The sequence below is a fragment of the Alligator mississippiensis genome, chromosome 4 (genome assembly GCF_030867095.1).
Source record: "Alligator mississippiensis isolate rAllMis1 chromosome 4, rAllMis1, whole genome shotgun sequence".
Lineage (NCBI taxonomy): Eukaryota > Metazoa > Chordata > Crocodylia > Alligatoridae > Alligator > Alligator mississippiensis.
The window spans coordinates 207,165,425-207,182,250 of record NC_081827.1 but is presented as its reverse complement, the minus strand read 5'-3'; the positions used below and the strand labels follow the sequence as shown (position 1 = coordinate 207,182,250).

Here is a 16,826-nt window from a genome sequence, read left to right as displayed (position 1 = left end):
CATGCGTCTTTTTTTTCACAAAGAAAGCAATTTTGGTTAAAGGAAATACAAACCTAGCACTGACAAAACAGCCTCGCAGGTGCCGCTGCCAAAATCATTCTCAACCTTAAAGGAGTAGGTGCCACTGTCCTCTTTCATCACCGGTTCAATCCTGAAACTGGCCACGTTATTTTCAAAGCTCATTGTATAATATCTACTGGGCAGAAGCTGTTTGCCATCTTTAAACCATTTCACTCGAAGTTCTGGTGTGCCGGCCACAGTGCACTCCAAGGTCACTGGGTCTCTTTCAGTCACTTTAACTGATTTAGCCTTTTCTATGATCTGGGCGGGTTCTGCAGTAAGAATTAAAGTGCAAATACGTTAAAGTTCCCCAGAGTGGCAGGCGGGTGTCTTAAAGCAGAGCTACAGCATCGTCTCGAAACTGCAGGGCTTACAAACCTTGCACAAAGAGCAAGCCGAAGCACTTCTCCACCCCTGACTCGTTCTTGGCCTGACACGTGTACCTCCCGCGGTGACTGATGTCCACGCTTCTGATTTGCAGCGTGGCTACATTGTTCACGAATGTCATGCGGAAGTTCTTGTCCTCCTCGATGATTTTCTCATCCTTTATCCACGACACAGATAAAGGATGAGCCCCCGCGACCACGCACTGAAGCTCCGCCGAGCTTTTCAGCACTGTGGTGACATTCTCCAGCTTTTTTACGAAGGAGGGTGGCTCTGTGTGTTAAAAAAATAAAAAAGAAGCCGGGGAAGGGGAGTTACTGTTTAATCGTTTTTAACTCAATAAAGAATTGAAGAGTTTGGAGTGGGGTTTCCCATCGGTGTCCCTGAACTGACCTTTCAAACCTACTCTGGTGCTGCAAGAGCAGCTGCCTCCGTCGTTGGAAATAATGCACTGGTATTCACCAGCATCCGAGACATCGCAGTTGGTGACGTTAAGCGCAAACACTGCCTCCTGGGCACTCATGGCATACTTTTTGCTGCTGTAAATTTCCTTGTTGTTTTTCAGCCAGGTCACTTCGAAAGGCGGAGTGCCCGTGACCTCGCAGTCCAGCGAGGCATCAAAGCCTTTCACAACGTCCACGGGTTTCAGCTCCCGTATAAAGGTGGGAGGTTCTACAGCAACGAATGCACAGGAGGGAGAAAGGGCAGCAGCTTAATACGGAGGGAGGCCACAAAAAGAAGAGCCGAACTGCAAATCGGCACCAAAAAAAGACAACCAAAACCCTGCTGAGAACTGACCTTTCACTTTCAGCTCAACGCTGCAGCTCTCGCTACCTGCGTCGTTGTGCGCCTCGCACACGTACGTGCCGCTATCCTCCACTTTGGCATCGGTCACTTTGCAAACGGCAAAGCCGTCCACGAAAGAGATGCCATACTTGGCGCGGTCGGTCACTTCGTTGCCATCAATGTACCAGGTCACGCGGATTTCGGGCGTGCCTGATACTTGGCACTCGAAAGTGGTGGACTTCCCTTTCCTCAAAGCCACGACAGGACTTGGCGTCTGAATAAACCTGGGGGGCTCTGGACGCGAGCAAAAGAAGAAGAAAAAATGCAAGACTTAACTCACTCGAGTCGCACCTCAGAAATAAACCATCGTTCCTAGTAACAAGAGAAACCCATGATACAAAATGACATTTCCTTGGAGTCTCAGAGCAGCAGAGACTCTCTGTGTCTGAACAACGCCCGAAAGCTTGCCCTCAACTACTCAGGTGGTGTAGTAAAAGGTATCACATCTACTCAAAGAACCGTGCGTGAAATGAAATAAGAGCACACACCTTTCACAAAGAGATTGGCTTTGCAAGTCGCTGTACCCACGTCGTTGCTTATCTGGCAGGTGTAGGTCCCTGAATCCGAAGTCTTGGCTGAAAACAGCTCGAGCACACTGGAGGTGTCATCCTTCCAGACAGAGCGAGTGGCCCCTGAAAGAAGCTCTTTGCTCTCTTTAAACCACTTGATCTGCATAGGAACGGTGCCTTTCACAAGAGCTTTGAACTGCACTCTAGCGTTGGGCACCACATCTTGTGACTGTGGTTTTTCCACGAAATAAGGTGGTTCTATAACGAACAGAAAAGTGGAGGAGAGGGAGGGGTGGGGGAGAATCGCTTTAGGATCAAAGAACTCCGAAAAGGTAAACGAAACGCTTAGTACTCGCGAAAGAGTAAGCAGCTCAAACCTTTGACTGTTAAGTATCCACTGCACTGATTTCTTCCTGCTTTATTCGTGGCCTCGCAAGTGTAAGACCCACTGTCAGTTCCTTCCAGCTGACTGACCTCCAGGAAAGCGGTGTTATCAATGAAAGAATATTTGTGTTTCTCGCTTGCCGTGATCTCCTGGCCATCCTTGTACCACTGGATACTTATCGGATGTGACCCAGACACTATACACTCTAGGTGGACGAAGGACCCTTTAATGCTGTCCATTTTCTTAAGCTTTTTTGTGAATTTAGGCGGTATGATAAGATCTAGCCAAGAGTTAAAAAAAGGAAACAAAACCAAACGAAACAACGAGTTAGATTAAACTGCCCGAGTCCCAGGTCTGGTTTCAGAAAAGAAAGAGCAAGCAGGACCCTAAGGCCACTAGCAGGAGAAGCACGATACACACCTAGCACACTAATGCTAGCTGTACAGCTGCTGCTCCCGACATCGTTGAGAACCTCGAAAGTGTACTCCCCACTGTCCTTCTTTTCCGCGTGCACAACCTTCAGGACGGACACCGTGTCTGTAACACTGATTTTGTATTTCGGGCCCAAAGTCAGCTCCTTGCCGTCTTTGTACCATTTGACTGTGATGTCTTTAGTTCCTGAAAATTTACACTGCAAGGTGGCGGGGTCACCCTCAGTAACATCTATGGACACAGCCTTTTCAACGATAGTTGCAGGTTCTGCGGTAGGTACAGGGAGATACAGCTTGTTAGGTGCGTGCCCACGTGTGACTATGGTTCAAAGGAAAAGGCTATTGCTCGGTTACTTTGAAAGCATCTCGTGTTAAACTAACCTTTCACTGTGAGCAAAGCGGAGCATCTCTGAATGCCTGCATCGTTTTTAGCCTGACAGAAGTATTTCCCATCATGCTTCAGTTCAATAGACCTGATCATGAGAGTGGCTACATTGTTCACAAAGGTCATTTTCACGTTGTTGTCCTCAACGACTTCATCATTATCTTTCAACCAAGAGACAGTGATGGGCAAGGAGCCTTTAATGGCAGCCTGAAACACAACCGTGCCTCCTCGGAGGGAGCTAATATTTTCAATTCTCTTCACAAATTGCGGAGGTTCTAGTGGGAGGAAAACAGATTTTTTTTTTAGGAAGTGTCCGCTGCAGAGCAGAGCGGTCCAATTTAGAAGAACACACGCCAGATGGTGTGATGCCGAAGGGACTAACCTTTCAGGACCACCTCAGAGCTACAGAAGCAGGTTCCGACGTCATTTGTCACCCTGCACTGGTATTCACCAGCGTCTGAAGAATCAAACCTGAAAATGTGCAGGCTGATCAAGGATTCCTCAGCGGTTATCCTGTGCTTCTTACTGCTTCTCACCGGTTTATCGTCCTTCACCCAGAACACTTCAAAGGGAGGAGTACCCAGCACTTCGCACTCCAGCACAACATCCGAGTCTTTTAGTACCTCCATGGGCTCAAACTCCTTGCTAAAGTAAGGGGACTCTATAGTGCAGGAGAGAGAGGTTCGTTTGCCTTGGGATCTTTTAATGGTAAAATGAACCATAGGGGATCGGGGGCAGGGGATCTAGCACAAACCTTTGACTGTGACAATACTGCTGCAAGTATCCTTGCCAGCATCATTTCTTGCCTCACAGAGATATTCCCCACTGTCTTCAATGGCGACATCTATAAGTTTAAGAATCGCCATGGACTTGGCGAAAGACATTTTGTATTTGTCGCGCTCTTTAATTTCCCTGTCATTCTTGAACCATGTGATTTTGATCTCAGGGGACCCAGTCACTTTACAGGCCAGCTGCGCGTAATCGCCTTTCTTTAACAGCCGGGACGGCTCGAGCCTCTCCACGAAGGCAGCGGGCTCTGGGGATTGAAGACAGGCGGTAAGAGCAAAGACAGAGGACAAGGATTCCCGAGAGCCAGGCTGCCTCCCTCGGGCCCCGGTGCAGGGCGGAAGGCGGCCCGACCACTCACGGCCGGGAGGGGAGAAAGGAAGGAGACGCAAACCTTTCACAAACAAGTTTGCACTGCGCGCCACGGAACCGGCCAAGTTGCTGGCTTTGCAAATGTATTCCCCGGAGTCGGCAGGTTTGACGGCGTACAGCTCCAGGTAACTGGCTAGCTGCTCTGTCAAGATAAAGCAGGCCCCGCCGATCTCCAGCTCCGTGTCACCCTTAAACCACTTGATTGTGAGCGGCGTCGTCCCTTTGAAGGTGCTCTTCAACCGCACCGTGGATCCCGGCACTATTTCCTGAGACTCCGGCTCTACTACAAAGCTGGGGGGCTCTAAATGGCGTTGAAAAGAAACAATCACAAAAGAGTAAGGAAGAGTCGGCTGCGCTGGCGGGGAAGAAGGAATGGTTACATCATGCAAAGGGAAATGCAAGAAGGCGGTCTGCCAAACCTTTCACGAACAACGTGCTACTGCTCTCTTTAACGCCCGCAGAGTTGGTTGCCCTGCAAGTATAAAGTCCAGCATCGTTCGTGTCTAGATGTTTTATCTCCAGAGAGGCTGAGCCTTCCGCAAAGTGCACAGTGTACTTGGCGCTGGTCTTGATCTCGGTGTCGCGCTTAAACCAGGACACCGTCATGGGGAGGGAGCCCGCGACCTTGCAGTCCAGGCGGCAGGAGCCGCTGACGATGCTGTCCACGTTCCGCAGGGGTTTAGTAAAGAAGGGAGGGAGGGTACGATCTGTCGGGTGCAGAGCAAAGACAAGAAACCAACCGCGTGAAAAAGAGGGAACCCAGGGCTAAACTGCCCACTGCTTTGTAGGGCCGCAGGTCGGGGCAAGGCTGGGCTTTGCAAAGACAAGATACCAACCTAAGACGGTAAAGCTGGTGGTGCAGGCGCTGAGCCCAACGTCATTAGAGATCTCAAAGGTGTACTCGCCGCTATCCTGGATCTCGGCGGCATAAAACTTTAGCTGCGCAACGTTATTTTTAAAACTGATCCTGAACTTTTTGCTGGCAGCCAGCGGCCTGCCGTCTTTGAACCACTTGGTTTTTAACTCGGGAGTGCCTGCCACGGTGTACTCCAGAATGACTGGGTCTCCCGCGGTCACCTCAATCACTTCTGCTTTCTCAATAATTTTGGCGGGTTCTATAACAGAATCAAAGACTTGGCATTAAGGACAAATCGGAGCCACTTCCCCTGCTCTGCCGAAGTCTCCGGGAAGCCAGCGTGCCCTGCACTGACCTTTCACTGCCAGTTCTCCGAAGCACGTTTGACTTCCCGCATCGTTCTCGGCCACGCACGTGTACTTGCCCCCCGCGCTAAGCTGGACACCAGCGATCTGCAACGTTGCAAGGCCATGCTCAAAGGTCACTTTGACTTTGTGATCGTCTTTAATAATGTCTTTTCCCTTCATCCATGTGACAGAAATGGGATCTGACCCTTTGACAACGGCTTGTAAGGTAACCGTGTCTCCCACCAGGGCAGTCACGTTTTCGATTTTCTTAACAAAAGATGGTGGTTCTAGTTCAAAAGAGAAAAACTCACGGATTAGTAAGTGCATCGTCCTGAGCCCCCGGATACTGCACATCACGTGTTATTTGTTAAAATCCCCTTGTCCAGTGGACAGCATTGGTGCACTACTTAAGTTATCTACGGGCAGGAGGGAGAAGGAGGATATGGCTGCAGTGAATGCATCACTCGACAGCACCCGGGGGGGGGGGGGGGAGGGCAGAGACACCGAGTTGCTCCTGGTTGCTTGCTTTGGAGGTTGCACTGGACTTAGCTACCAAAGATATAGGCAGGACATTACAGCACGCTAAAGAGCAGCAGGAAAGACGATAAACCCGATACTTTTTTTAAAGAAATAAGATTTTCTTAAGATTTTCTTAAGTCATTTGTTTCCACAAGGCGGCAAAAGAGTTGTCTTTGACTCACTGACCTTTCAGTATGAATGTGGCACTGCATATGCATTTCCCAACTTCGTTGGCTACTGAACACTCGTATTCACCAACATCCGCACTATTAAATGAGGAAACCTCCAGAGAAATCACAAACTTCTGAGAGGTCAGCCTGTATTTTTTACTACTGCGGATCTGCTTCTTGTCTTTGAACCAGCCGATTTCGAAAGGGCCGGTGCCAGCCACCTCGCACTGAAGAATGGCATTTGTTCCTTTCACGATCTCGGCTGGCTCGAGGGTTTTGATGAAAGTTGGGGCTTCTATAAAGCATTAAGGCACGAGGAAAGAAAGAATTAGTTCCCGGGCCCCAAAGAGAAAGCCACATCTCCCAAATAAAATGGCCAGTGACCGTGAGCACAAACCTTTGACAACTATTTCAGTACTGCAGCTATCGCTGCCGACATCATTAGCTATTTCGCACGAGTAACTTCCACTATCCTCAACTTTCATGTCGGAAATGTCTAGCACGGCCACAAAGTTCACGAAGGACATGTTGTGCTTGTTGCTTTCCCGGATCTCTTTGTTGTTCTTGAACCAGGTCACTTGGATGTCAGGAGAGCCTTTGACTTTGCACTGAAGGCGAGCCGAGTCGCCCGGTGTCAGCAAGTAAGACGGATCCGCCTTCTTCACGAAGGTTGGGGGCTCTGAAGATGTCAAAAAAGAAAAGACACTTGAAGCAGGGAGCCCTGGAAGAGTGAGTCGGCGCCTAACAAACCAGCGCTTTCCGAGGAGCCGGGCCCGATCCCAGCCGAGGCCCAGCCCCAAGATCACATTCCTTAATGAGATCTTCCAGGAAATAAACCCCACCACCAGGCAAAAACCGGAGTGCTTGCGGGGGAAAAAACGACATCTTCAGGTGGCAGAAAGGACATCGGAAACTAGGAACGACTGGACAGCAGACACGGAAGGGACGATGAAGACAGGAACGTGAGGTTTCTTTTTTTCACCGGCTTGGAAGAGCAGGCCCCCCTCCCCAATCCCCCCCATCCTCCCCTCCCCAGGGAGAAGAAGAAAGCCAAGAGCAGATGAAACCTGGTCTTACCCAGTGCCAGATTCACCCTTTAGTGGGGCCCTAGGCAAACAAACTCCTGGGCCCCTAGGTAATACTGTATATTTATATTACTTTTTTCACTCAATAATTATAACATGTAAAATAAGCACAACTGGGCCTCTTCTTCACTTAGGGCCCTAGGCATGTGCCTTAATCCGGCCCCGGCCTTACCTCTGACTGCTACAGTAGCGGAGGAGGAGCTGCTGCCCGCCTCGTTGGAGGCGGTGCACACGTAGTGTCCCGAGTCCTTCAGTTTGGCCAGCGGGATTTCTAGCGCTGCTGTTTTGTCCTCGAAGTAAATCTTATAATCCTTGCCAGGAGGGATCTTGTTGCCGTCCTTTGTCCACACGACGGTCACCTTCCTGTCTTCGTCCACCTGGCACTCCAGGCGGACCTTCTTGTTGACAGGGGACTGCGTGGACTGCAGCACCTTGATGAAATGCGGCTTGTCGATAATGACCATTTCCGCCTGGCAGATGTCCGCGCCGAACTTGTTGGAGGCCTTACAAGAGTAAACCCCCCTGTCGCTCACGGTCAGAGAGGAGATTTCAAGGACGTGTTTGTTCTCGACCGAGGAAATGCGGTGATGGTCGGAAGAGGCGATGGCGGCGCCGTCTTTCTGCCACACCGCCTCGATGACCGGGGTACCGGACACCGTGCACAGGAACCGGGCGCTTTTCCCCACGAAAGTGGTGATAGATTCGGGTCGGGTCAGAAAGGTTGGAGGAAACGCTTCTGCAAAAGAAAGGGCTGCTCAGTTACAGGTCCAAGGGCGGCAAGTGGAGGTCACGCATTGCAAACTGGCCAAAAGAAGAGGTGAGCAATGAAGAGGACAAACGATACTAGGAAGAAAGGAGTCCAGGTCATCTGCCCCTCTGGGACGGTACGTAACATCCAAAGCCTGGGTTACACCTGGTAAGTACCTATAGACTTGTATCGACTTGTAGACTCAAGTTACTAATGTCAATGATTTAACCAGGAATATCGGATCCAGGACAAAGCAATAAAAAAAGACACGAATCAAACCCAAACCCGCTCAACCAGTAAAATATACGGGAGGAGGGAAGAGGGTGTATTAAAAATGTGTGCGTTTCAATGTAGTAATTGAATATTCAGTAAACTGAGATAGGCCGATAGGTACCCTTGGCTCCCTAAGACAACTGCCCGCTCTCATAATTGTTCCTTTAATCAAGGTGCTTGACCGTTCAATGAAACCGAGCCTCCCACATGAGTAAGTACTAGGAGGGAAAGGTTTGTACAACTGTCAGAGGAAGGGAACTGGACCCTAGCCACCCTCCTCCCCACGTGGGTGAATGGAATATATGACAAATCATGCAGACTTTTATTCTTGCTGGTGAAGACACTTCTTCTTGCTTCAGACACCGAGGAAAAAAGAGGGGATTATTTTTTCCAAATAAACGAGAACACACTTACGTGCATTTGCTGGAGGTGAAATGAACCCTCTTCAAGAATCCCTCCATTGAAATAAACACAGTATCTGTTTCGAGTGGATGTAATCCCCGCCCGGCCCATCCCATCCCATCCCCCCGTGGCACCCGACTGCCAGCTGTTTCCTCCTCGGGATGCAGAAAACACCCGAACCCGGCACTGGCAAAGTTCTGTCCTCTTCGGCCTTTGCACCTGCTTGGATCCGCGTGCCGTAAGACAAATCATAAAAAAAAAACCACAACAAAGAAAACCATTTGAAAGTGTCGGGGTGTTCACAATGAAAGGAGATCAGATGAAGGCACCGCACTTACCAGACACCTTTAAAACCGCAGTGGAGCTTACACTGCCGTATTGGTTGGAAGCCTTGCAGCTGTAGTCTCCACAGTCAACTACTTGCGGCCTGGGGATCTCCAGCGTGGAGATGTAGTTCGAGGTGCGAATGGAAAACTTGTCCCCGTCGTATATTTCTCGGCCACTTCTATACCACTGGAATCTAACGTTAGGGGCCGCCTCAATCTCGCAGGTGAACTTGGCCAGGTGGTTAGCGGCTACTTCCTGCGACTCCAGCCTCCTCCTGAGGATCGGGGCAACTGGAATCAGAAGCACAACAGGTTTCAAATACACGCCCGCTGGCATTTTTGAGAAACAGCTGTTAATGAACTGACCGACTGACATCTACAGGGGTGATTTACTAGCAATCCAAGGAAAGTGACTGTAAAGGAAAAATAAAAAACAAAGAATGACCGTCAAACACTGAAAGCAGACCGTGAGCAGTGCCAAACCTACTGAACAGAAGGAACCAGGGTGCAAACGCAGAATGGGATCAGAGGAAGACAGCGCGGTGACAGCACCGGCCTCATGCATCACAATGTGATATAGAAGTATATACCACGTTGTGCTGGAACAGCGGACGATGAAGAAGTGCATGAGACTGGGCTAAGACGGGGTGATGGTGCCCAAGACCTGTGGCCGTGATGAGAAGGGTGAAACCAGGGACCCGATGGCCGCTCGGTGGACACGGGGGCAGGTGTCGGTGCACGACATGCGCTGTTAAGAAATTCCGAGGCAGGCAAAAGTGACACGTGGGCCCGCTTGAACCTCGCTTATATGAGGCTCAAGCTAGAGCGAGAACCAGAGCGATGCCAAAAAGGTGGGAAATACGCGGAGTCGCAGGTGGGGGCGGGAAAAGTGAACAACTTCCAGAATGTGAGAGAAACGGTGAGAGAAGAAAGAGAAAGGGCGAAACCGCTGTTAGTGCTGTGATGGCATTAAGGGAGTCGCCCTGAGTCTCGTATCTGTATCGGGGGAGATACAGATCAAACGGTCTCTGCGGCACGAGTGCATTAGTGAGTATTAGAGGGCAACAGGATTTGATCCCCAACCTCTTGTTACAACTGTGAGTTTCGCGGCTGTCGCTGTTTTTCCACCGCCATTCAGAGCCTCACAGGCATACTCTCCTTCGTGCACCTCCTTGCACGCTTTGCTGATTACTAGTGTGTACGTGTCCTGGTCTCGTGCGCACTTGAACCGTTTGCCTGAAGAAACCGCTTTACCTTGGAAAAGCCAATTGACCGTCTTGGCCCCGGCGATGACCGCTACGAGACTGATGCTCCCGCCTTCCTCCACAACCATATCCACCAGCTCCCTGCGGAGCTCTGCGCGAGCCTCCCCCGCTACCTGCCCCTCCGCTTCTCCGGCCTCCCCCCCGCCCTCCTCGCGGATCTCTTCCTTCTGCTCCTCCACGTGCAGGGTCTCGGCGGGGGTTTCCAGCGGGGCGGCGGCCGCGGCCAGGTGGGCGGTGAGTGCGCCCGCGCCCACGTCGGGGATGCGCCTCCCGATGCCGGCGGCTGGGGCGGCGCGGGCAGCCCGGGGCTCCTCCGGCTCCGCCGCTATCTCCACGGTGCCTCGAGCCCGCTGAGGCTCCCGCGCCGCGGGGAGGCGCCCCACGGGCTCCACGTGTGCCGGGGCGGCGCTGACAGCCGCCGCTGCCAGGACCAGGGCAGGGGAACGGGCGGAGGCCGCCTGGTGCCGTGGGACGGGGTCCAAAGCGCCGGGCTCTTCTGCATCCAGGGTCGCCGCCGCGTCTTCCAGCCGGGCGCGGACGAGGCAGGCGGCCAGGGCTGGCTTCGCCTCCTCGCTGACCCTGGCGGCGCTCGCCTCCCCGCCGGCGCTGCCCGCCGGCCGCTCGCACGAGCAGATGTGGGGCTCGCTGCTAAGCGCGGCGTTGAGCGCGGCCCCGGCCTGAAGCCGCGGGGCCAGGCGGCAGCCGGGGGGCGGCCCGCGGGCCGCGAGCGGGCGCTCCTTGGCAAGCAGCGGGCTGCGCCCCACCTCGGCCGCGCTCGCGGGCTCCGCGCGGGGCGTCCGGGGCGCGGCGGTGCGGGCGTCGGGGCGTGGGAGCGGGGCGGCGCGCTCCTCCTGCAGGGCCCGCGGCTCGTGCAGCGCCAAGGGGAGCCGCACGGCCTGCCCCTCCCGGATGCGGGCCGCAGAGTCCTGCTCGGCAGCGCCCAGCGCGGGGGCGCTCTCCAGCCCGGCGCCCGGCGCCTCGGTGCCCGCCGCCTGCCAGGGCACTCGGGCCGCGGCTCCCGCCCGGGCGCGCTGCGGCGCAGCCCCCGCCAGCGCCTCCGCGTGCTCCTCCGCCAGCGCCCAGCGCTCCGCCACGCCGGGCAGCTGCAGCGCGGCGCGGGCCGCCTCTTGCCCCGCGCCCGCCCGCTGCGCCTCCTCGGCGGCCTCCAGGACGCGCTCCTTGCGCAGCGGCGCCGCCTCGGCCACGGCCAGCGAGCAGGGCAGCGGGCGGGGCTCGGCGCCCGCACGGGCCAGCGCAGCCTCCGCGCCGCCCAGCAGCCTGCCCAGCGCCTCGGCCCGCAGCGCGGCCCGCTCCTCCGTGGCGGCGGCCCGCCCCAGCGCCCTGCGCACCCTCTGCGCGGCAGCCGCGGCGGGCGCGGGGTCGCCGCGGGCCAGGAGCCCCTCCTTGGGCAGCGCCTGCTCGAGCCGCGCGCTGGGCAGCAGCAGGGCGGGGGGCGGCTCCGTGCCCGCCGCGGCGCTCGTCGTCTCGGCCGGCTCGGGCAGCGGCTCGGCGGCCTCCGGGCTCACGGGAGTCTGGTCCTGCGCCAGCGCGCATCGCAGCAGCTCCGGGCTGCGCCGGGCCTCCGCGTGCGCCTCCGCGGGCGCCGCCGCCTCGACGCGCCCCTCGCTGGGCAGCGCCGCCGCCGCCCGCACCACCGCGGCCGTCCAGGGCTGCTCGCCTTCCCGCCGCGCCTCCGCGCCGCCGCCGCCCCGTGCCTCCAGCCACCCCGCGCGCTCGGCCCGGACCCGCAGCGCTTCCTCCGTCACGGCCGCGGCGGCCGCGGGCCGGCCCTGCAGCAGCTCGGCGGCGGCCTGCGGCTCCACCGACGGCGCGTCCAGGGCGGCCTCCTTGAGCAGCAGGCGCGGGCGGGCGGTGAGGGGCCGGCGGAGCTCGGCGCCCGGCTCCCGCGCCCGGCCAGCCTCCGCGGCGGCGTGGAGGGCGCCCAGTGCCTCGGTGCGCGCGTCGCGGATCTCCCGCTGCTCGGCCGCCAGGGCGGAGAGGAAGGTGTCTCCCGGCTCCCGCGCGGGGAGCGGCACGGAGCTTTCTTTCGGCAGCTCGCCGAGGTCTGCCACGGCGGGGGTGTGCAGCAGCGGCCGGGGCTCGCGGGCCGGGCTCGCCGCGGGGGAGCTCCCGGCGCGCTCTTCGTCGGCGACGGAGGGCTCCCCCTCTGCGCGGGGCCTCCCCTCCCGCAGCGCCGGCGGCCTCTCCTTGCCCGGCTCCTGGACCACAGGCAGGCCGAGCTCGGGCGCCCCGCGGAGCCCGAGCGGCGGGCTGGCAATGGGCTCCAGGCGCTGCTCCAGGAGGCCCGGCTGCTCCCGGACCTCGGCCGCAGCGAAAGCCGCCGGCAGAAGCGGCTGGCTCGTGGGAAGCGCCCTCTCTTCCGCCAGAGGGGAGACGTTCGCGCTTTCTTCCAACCTCGGGGACTCGACCGTGGCTGTTCGGGGGGTTAAAATCGTCTTAGCTGCCGCGTAAGAGACCTCCAGCGGGCCCCCCCCCGCCTCGCCCCGCGCCCCAGCCGCCACTTCGGGCTCCGCGCAGGGGGGCGCCCCGGGGGCGCCCCGCACCACGCGCAGTTCTGCAGAGCAAGCGGCTTCCCCCAGCGGGCTTCTGGCCTGGCACGTATACAGCCCGGCATCGTCTCCCTGACACTCGCGCACCGTCAGAGACCCGGAGCCGTCCACGTGGTGGAGCAGAGTGTGAGACCCGCTGGGGAAAATCTGCCGGTTTCCCCTAAACCACCGAACCGCCGGGGCGGGCTCTCCCAGCACGGAGTACTCAAACACCGCAGCGAGCCCCCGAGCGCACTCCACGGATTCCGGTTCCTTCACAAAACAGGGAGGGAAGGGCCCCACGGCTCTCTCTACCTCCCATTTCCTGCTGACTTCTCCAGCCTCTTTTGGCTCTACCTTAAGATAGGCACTACACGCAGTCTCCCCGCACCTATTGCTCGCAGTGCAAGTATATTCTCCCTGGTCTGCAGCTCTTGCATAGGGAATGATCAGACTATAAGCATTGCCTTCGAATACAAATGTATAGTCCGTGGAAGACATTAACTTTACTCCACTGAAAAACCACTCAACTTTAGGTTTAGGACTGCCAGTAACAACAACCGAGAGTCTAGCTACATCCCCCTGCCTGACTTCAACACTGGAAACGTGTTTGAGGAAAACTGGGACACTGCCCTCCTCTGTTTCCACCTCTAATTTGCTGGAATAAACGGTTTGTTCAGGCAGAAGTTCAAGTGTTTTATCGCTATTAGACAATTGAAGGCCGCTGCTGTAACTTTCCGTTCTTTCTTCCTCAGCAGACACAACAAGAGAGCTAGAAAAGTCTGTATGGGAAAAAATTATTTCATTTTACTAAAATGCTTAGTCAGAAAGCTGTATTTAGTAACTACCAGAGAATAGCAACAAATGGCTCTCCGCCAGTGCAACTGTCTTCTCAGCACTACAAAGCAGTTCTCAAAGAACTTGAAGTCCTTTCACAGTCATCACCACTCTTAAAAATATGGAATTGCACCAAATAGAGAGCCATATCATGCTCTGGGTTTTATAAAGGCAGTTTCCTTTCTGAATCAATGGTGGGTTCAGTTAAAAACTGAGGGCACCATATGACCCAGTACTTTTGTGAAATTTAATTTACCCAAACAAACCAGAATAGTGACATTTGTGCATTTCAAACAGTAGAATAACCTCACACATTTATATGCATAGTTTATATGCACAAATTCATATATACAACTACACAGGAACAAAGATGAGGGCATGATTTAAATCTACAGCACTACCAAGAAGTCAGAGGTAAAGATTACATCCATCTCAATTTATGTGGGAACTTGTTTGGACTCACTGTGCTAGGATTAGCTACATTATGCAGAGGATTAAATAAAAGAATGATGCTAAGGATCAGGATTATTTGGGCAGAAGGTTTTCCATAAGACTAAAAGCCTTAATTCTCAGCATTCTGGATTTTCGGATTTAAGAAAGATCTTTCTTTTCTAATGTAACAAATTTGTTTTTAATGGTAAAAAACAGGGAAGATCTTGATGGGAGTGCCAGTCATGGGCGACTGGTGCTTCCTGAGTCTGGGGGTGGGGGGTACCCGCAGAAGCCGGTGTTGGCATTGGTGGCGGGGATGGAGCTGGTGAGCACCCGCAGATGCTGCTGGCAGCATCAGGGATGGCCCTGTTAGGGGGGACTCGTGCCCTCCCCCCCGCATGCCTCCCTTCCAGTTGCCTATGGTGCCAATTGTCCTCTAGGGCTAGGTACATACATTCAGAAAGCGTGAGGCAGAATCAATTTAACTTATACAGTTTTCTGTAAGCAGCATAGTTCAGATCAGTAGTGAACAGAATGCATATTCACCCTTTGGTGTGTGTGTGTGTGGGGGGGGGGGTGGGCACAACTCTTAGATTGCGTTCTACTATTTTTAAATCAGTCTGTGTGTGCTGAACTTCTGTTACTGGTATAGACCAGTTGTGTGTGCCAGGCTTCTGTTCTGTTATAGGTATAGACCAGTTTCCAATCACTTACACGGGTAAAAGTATAATGTCTGTACCTGGCCTAGATCACTTCCAAAAGAGATTGCAAAAGAGTCTTCCTTACAGAGAAGTAATTTACCTGGGTTATTTCTAGTTCTTCAGTGGACATTTCAAATTATCCAGGAACGGTGCCAACAAGAAAAGAGCTTGAGCACCAAATCTTGCAGTCTTTATTAGGCAAAACATCCATTCAATTTTGTCTGATAAGGCCTGCAGTATTTGTTCCTAGAATAGTCTGGGAAATATTTAAAATGTCTCCCATGTTTTCTGACAACTGACAACATATTTGCAGTTGTAGGTTTTAAGGCTAAGAAGGTCTAACAAAATAACATTTTGTCTCATTCTAACAGAAGCAAAAAAACAGCATAAAATACTACATCAGATTAATTCTAATTGTCTCTTTTGGGCACTCATCTTCCAGATACAATGCTTTTTCCCCCTCCTCCTCCCCACAGGGAAAGAGTGATGGGCTAAAAATTCACCAGAAACTGTCCTTGAATACTACCTTGCTGCACCAGGAGACCTATTGAAACTGCTGGGACAGTTTCCACAGTAAGGTGTCAGCTAACAGGAGGACAGGTGGCAGGGCTGGGCCTAACAAAGGCTGTACGGAGGAATCTCAGTGAAATGTCTGAGAGGTTTTCATAAAGCATGGCACTAGAATTGATGTATTTGGTGTGTTTCAGGATGGTAAGCTATGCAGGTAAGCTATGCAGGAAATCTATAAGAGTGGCTTTTAATACTTTACCTACACATGTCACTAATAAAGTACAAGTGACAATTAATTTAAATAGTTTATATATTTATTTCAGAGACAAATCATATGCAGTGATATTCAAATATGTCAATTACAAATATTGATTTTTTATCTTTTTAACATACCCTGTTCATAAGAATGAAAAAAGACATTTAACCTGACAATGAAATAATAAATTTCTTATTTTCTGTTTAAGTATTAATTTTAGAAGACACAGGGTCATTCCTGATCTTAGTTGCACCAGAAACTCTGGAGTAACTTTTTTGAAAGCAGGAGTTATTCTAGATTTTATCAGTGTAATTTATCTCAGAGTTTCACAGATAATATTTTTTATTTTAGTACCCCTGGCCCAAGTCACAATGTACAAAACTGACATTTACAACAAGACTTTTACATATAGATTTAAGAAGTAAACATTAAAAGTAGAAATAGAAACTCTAAGACATAAAATTCAGACCTGAACTTGAATTTTCTCAAAGTTTGGGCCTGTCTGGATCTAAAGTTTTGATTTTGGCCCATTTCTACTAAAAATGTTTGCCAGCTTCAAATGTAAATTAAACCTTAAATAACTGTTTAGATCCTGATACAAGGCCCTTTGACTTCAAAGGCTTTGGATCAGGCCAGAATTATTTGCATTTAATCTACAACACAGTACATTTCATGCATTCATCTGGTGCCTAACAAATAAGTAAGTGGTACGCACCTGTACAGGGAATGAATATTGATACAATACAAAACTATTCCTACCCAGCACAATGTTGGATCACACATTCTCATTTCTCTAATTTATTTTCAACTTGCATTGTACTGATGATGGTGATGTTATGCATATGCACTTTAATGTGTACTAACATTTATTCTATGGGTGTTAATGTTATCAAAATATTTTGTCTTCCCCTAGCACTAGCAGGGTTTGGCTAAGGAAAGTGGAAAAGCAATAAATTATATCCACTTTGGAGTCTCTGAGTCATCGTGACTTGGGCACCTGTATAACCTGGAAATAAGTAAAGTGTTTAGCTCAGAAGTACAATCAGGCAAGTTAGACCATCAGTGGAAAAGCCAGGTATTTTATTGGGAATGTTGCAAATTAGCCATGGGAAGAAGTCCAAAACTTTGAATATTTGGTTTAAATGACCACAAAAGGCATAATTCTCTTTTGCCCACCATGGTAGTCTTCTGAGTCTGCAAAACTAGTTAAGAAACCTAATTGGTGGTTGATTTGATGGGGATTCACTAAAATGTATTTTTATAAGTTTAATATATATAAAATATTATAAGTTCTCCTGTGCAGCCATGGATTTTTAAGGTGACCTAACTTTCACCTAACTCAAGTTTCCCAGCTGCTTTAAGGTTCCCTGTGGAAGGTGAGAATTCAGAATG

The 16,826-nt window shown here is 52.4% G+C and overlaps 1 protein-coding gene across 1 annotated transcript in view; it reads right to left on the bottom strand.

The window, feature by feature from the left end:
- TTN (titin) overlaps positions 1–16,826 on the bottom strand; it is a 281,827-nt gene that overhangs the window by 202,057 nt on the left and 62,944 nt on the right. Inside the window, exons 45-63 of the mRNA XM_059726268.1 lie at positions 9,968–13,480; positions 8,897–9,175; positions 7,308–7,871; positions 6,448–6,729; positions 6,067–6,345; positions 5,370–5,648; positions 4,995–5,273; positions 4,578–4,865; positions 4,181–4,459; positions 3,755–4,036; positions 3,383–3,661; positions 2,997–3,275; positions 2,605–2,883; positions 2,177–2,464; positions 1,779–2,057; positions 1,243–1,524; positions 838–1,116; positions 439–717; positions 54–332 (exon numbers count right to left, since the gene is read on the bottom strand). Coding sequence (XP_059582251.1) covers positions 54–332; positions 439–717; positions 838–1,116; positions 1,243–1,524; positions 1,779–2,057; positions 2,177–2,464; positions 2,605–2,883; positions 2,997–3,275; positions 3,383–3,661; positions 3,755–4,036; positions 4,181–4,459; positions 4,578–4,865; positions 4,995–5,273; positions 5,370–5,648; positions 6,067–6,345; positions 6,448–6,729; positions 7,308–7,871; positions 8,897–9,175; positions 9,968–13,480 — 8,847 coding nt within the window. The remainder of the gene's footprint in view (positions 1–53; positions 333–438; positions 718–837; positions 1,117–1,242; positions 1,525–1,778; positions 2,058–2,176; positions 2,465–2,604; positions 2,884–2,996; positions 3,276–3,382; positions 3,662–3,754; positions 4,037–4,180; positions 4,460–4,577; positions 4,866–4,994; positions 5,274–5,369; positions 5,649–6,066; positions 6,346–6,447; positions 6,730–7,307; positions 7,872–8,896; positions 9,176–9,967; positions 13,481–16,826) is intronic.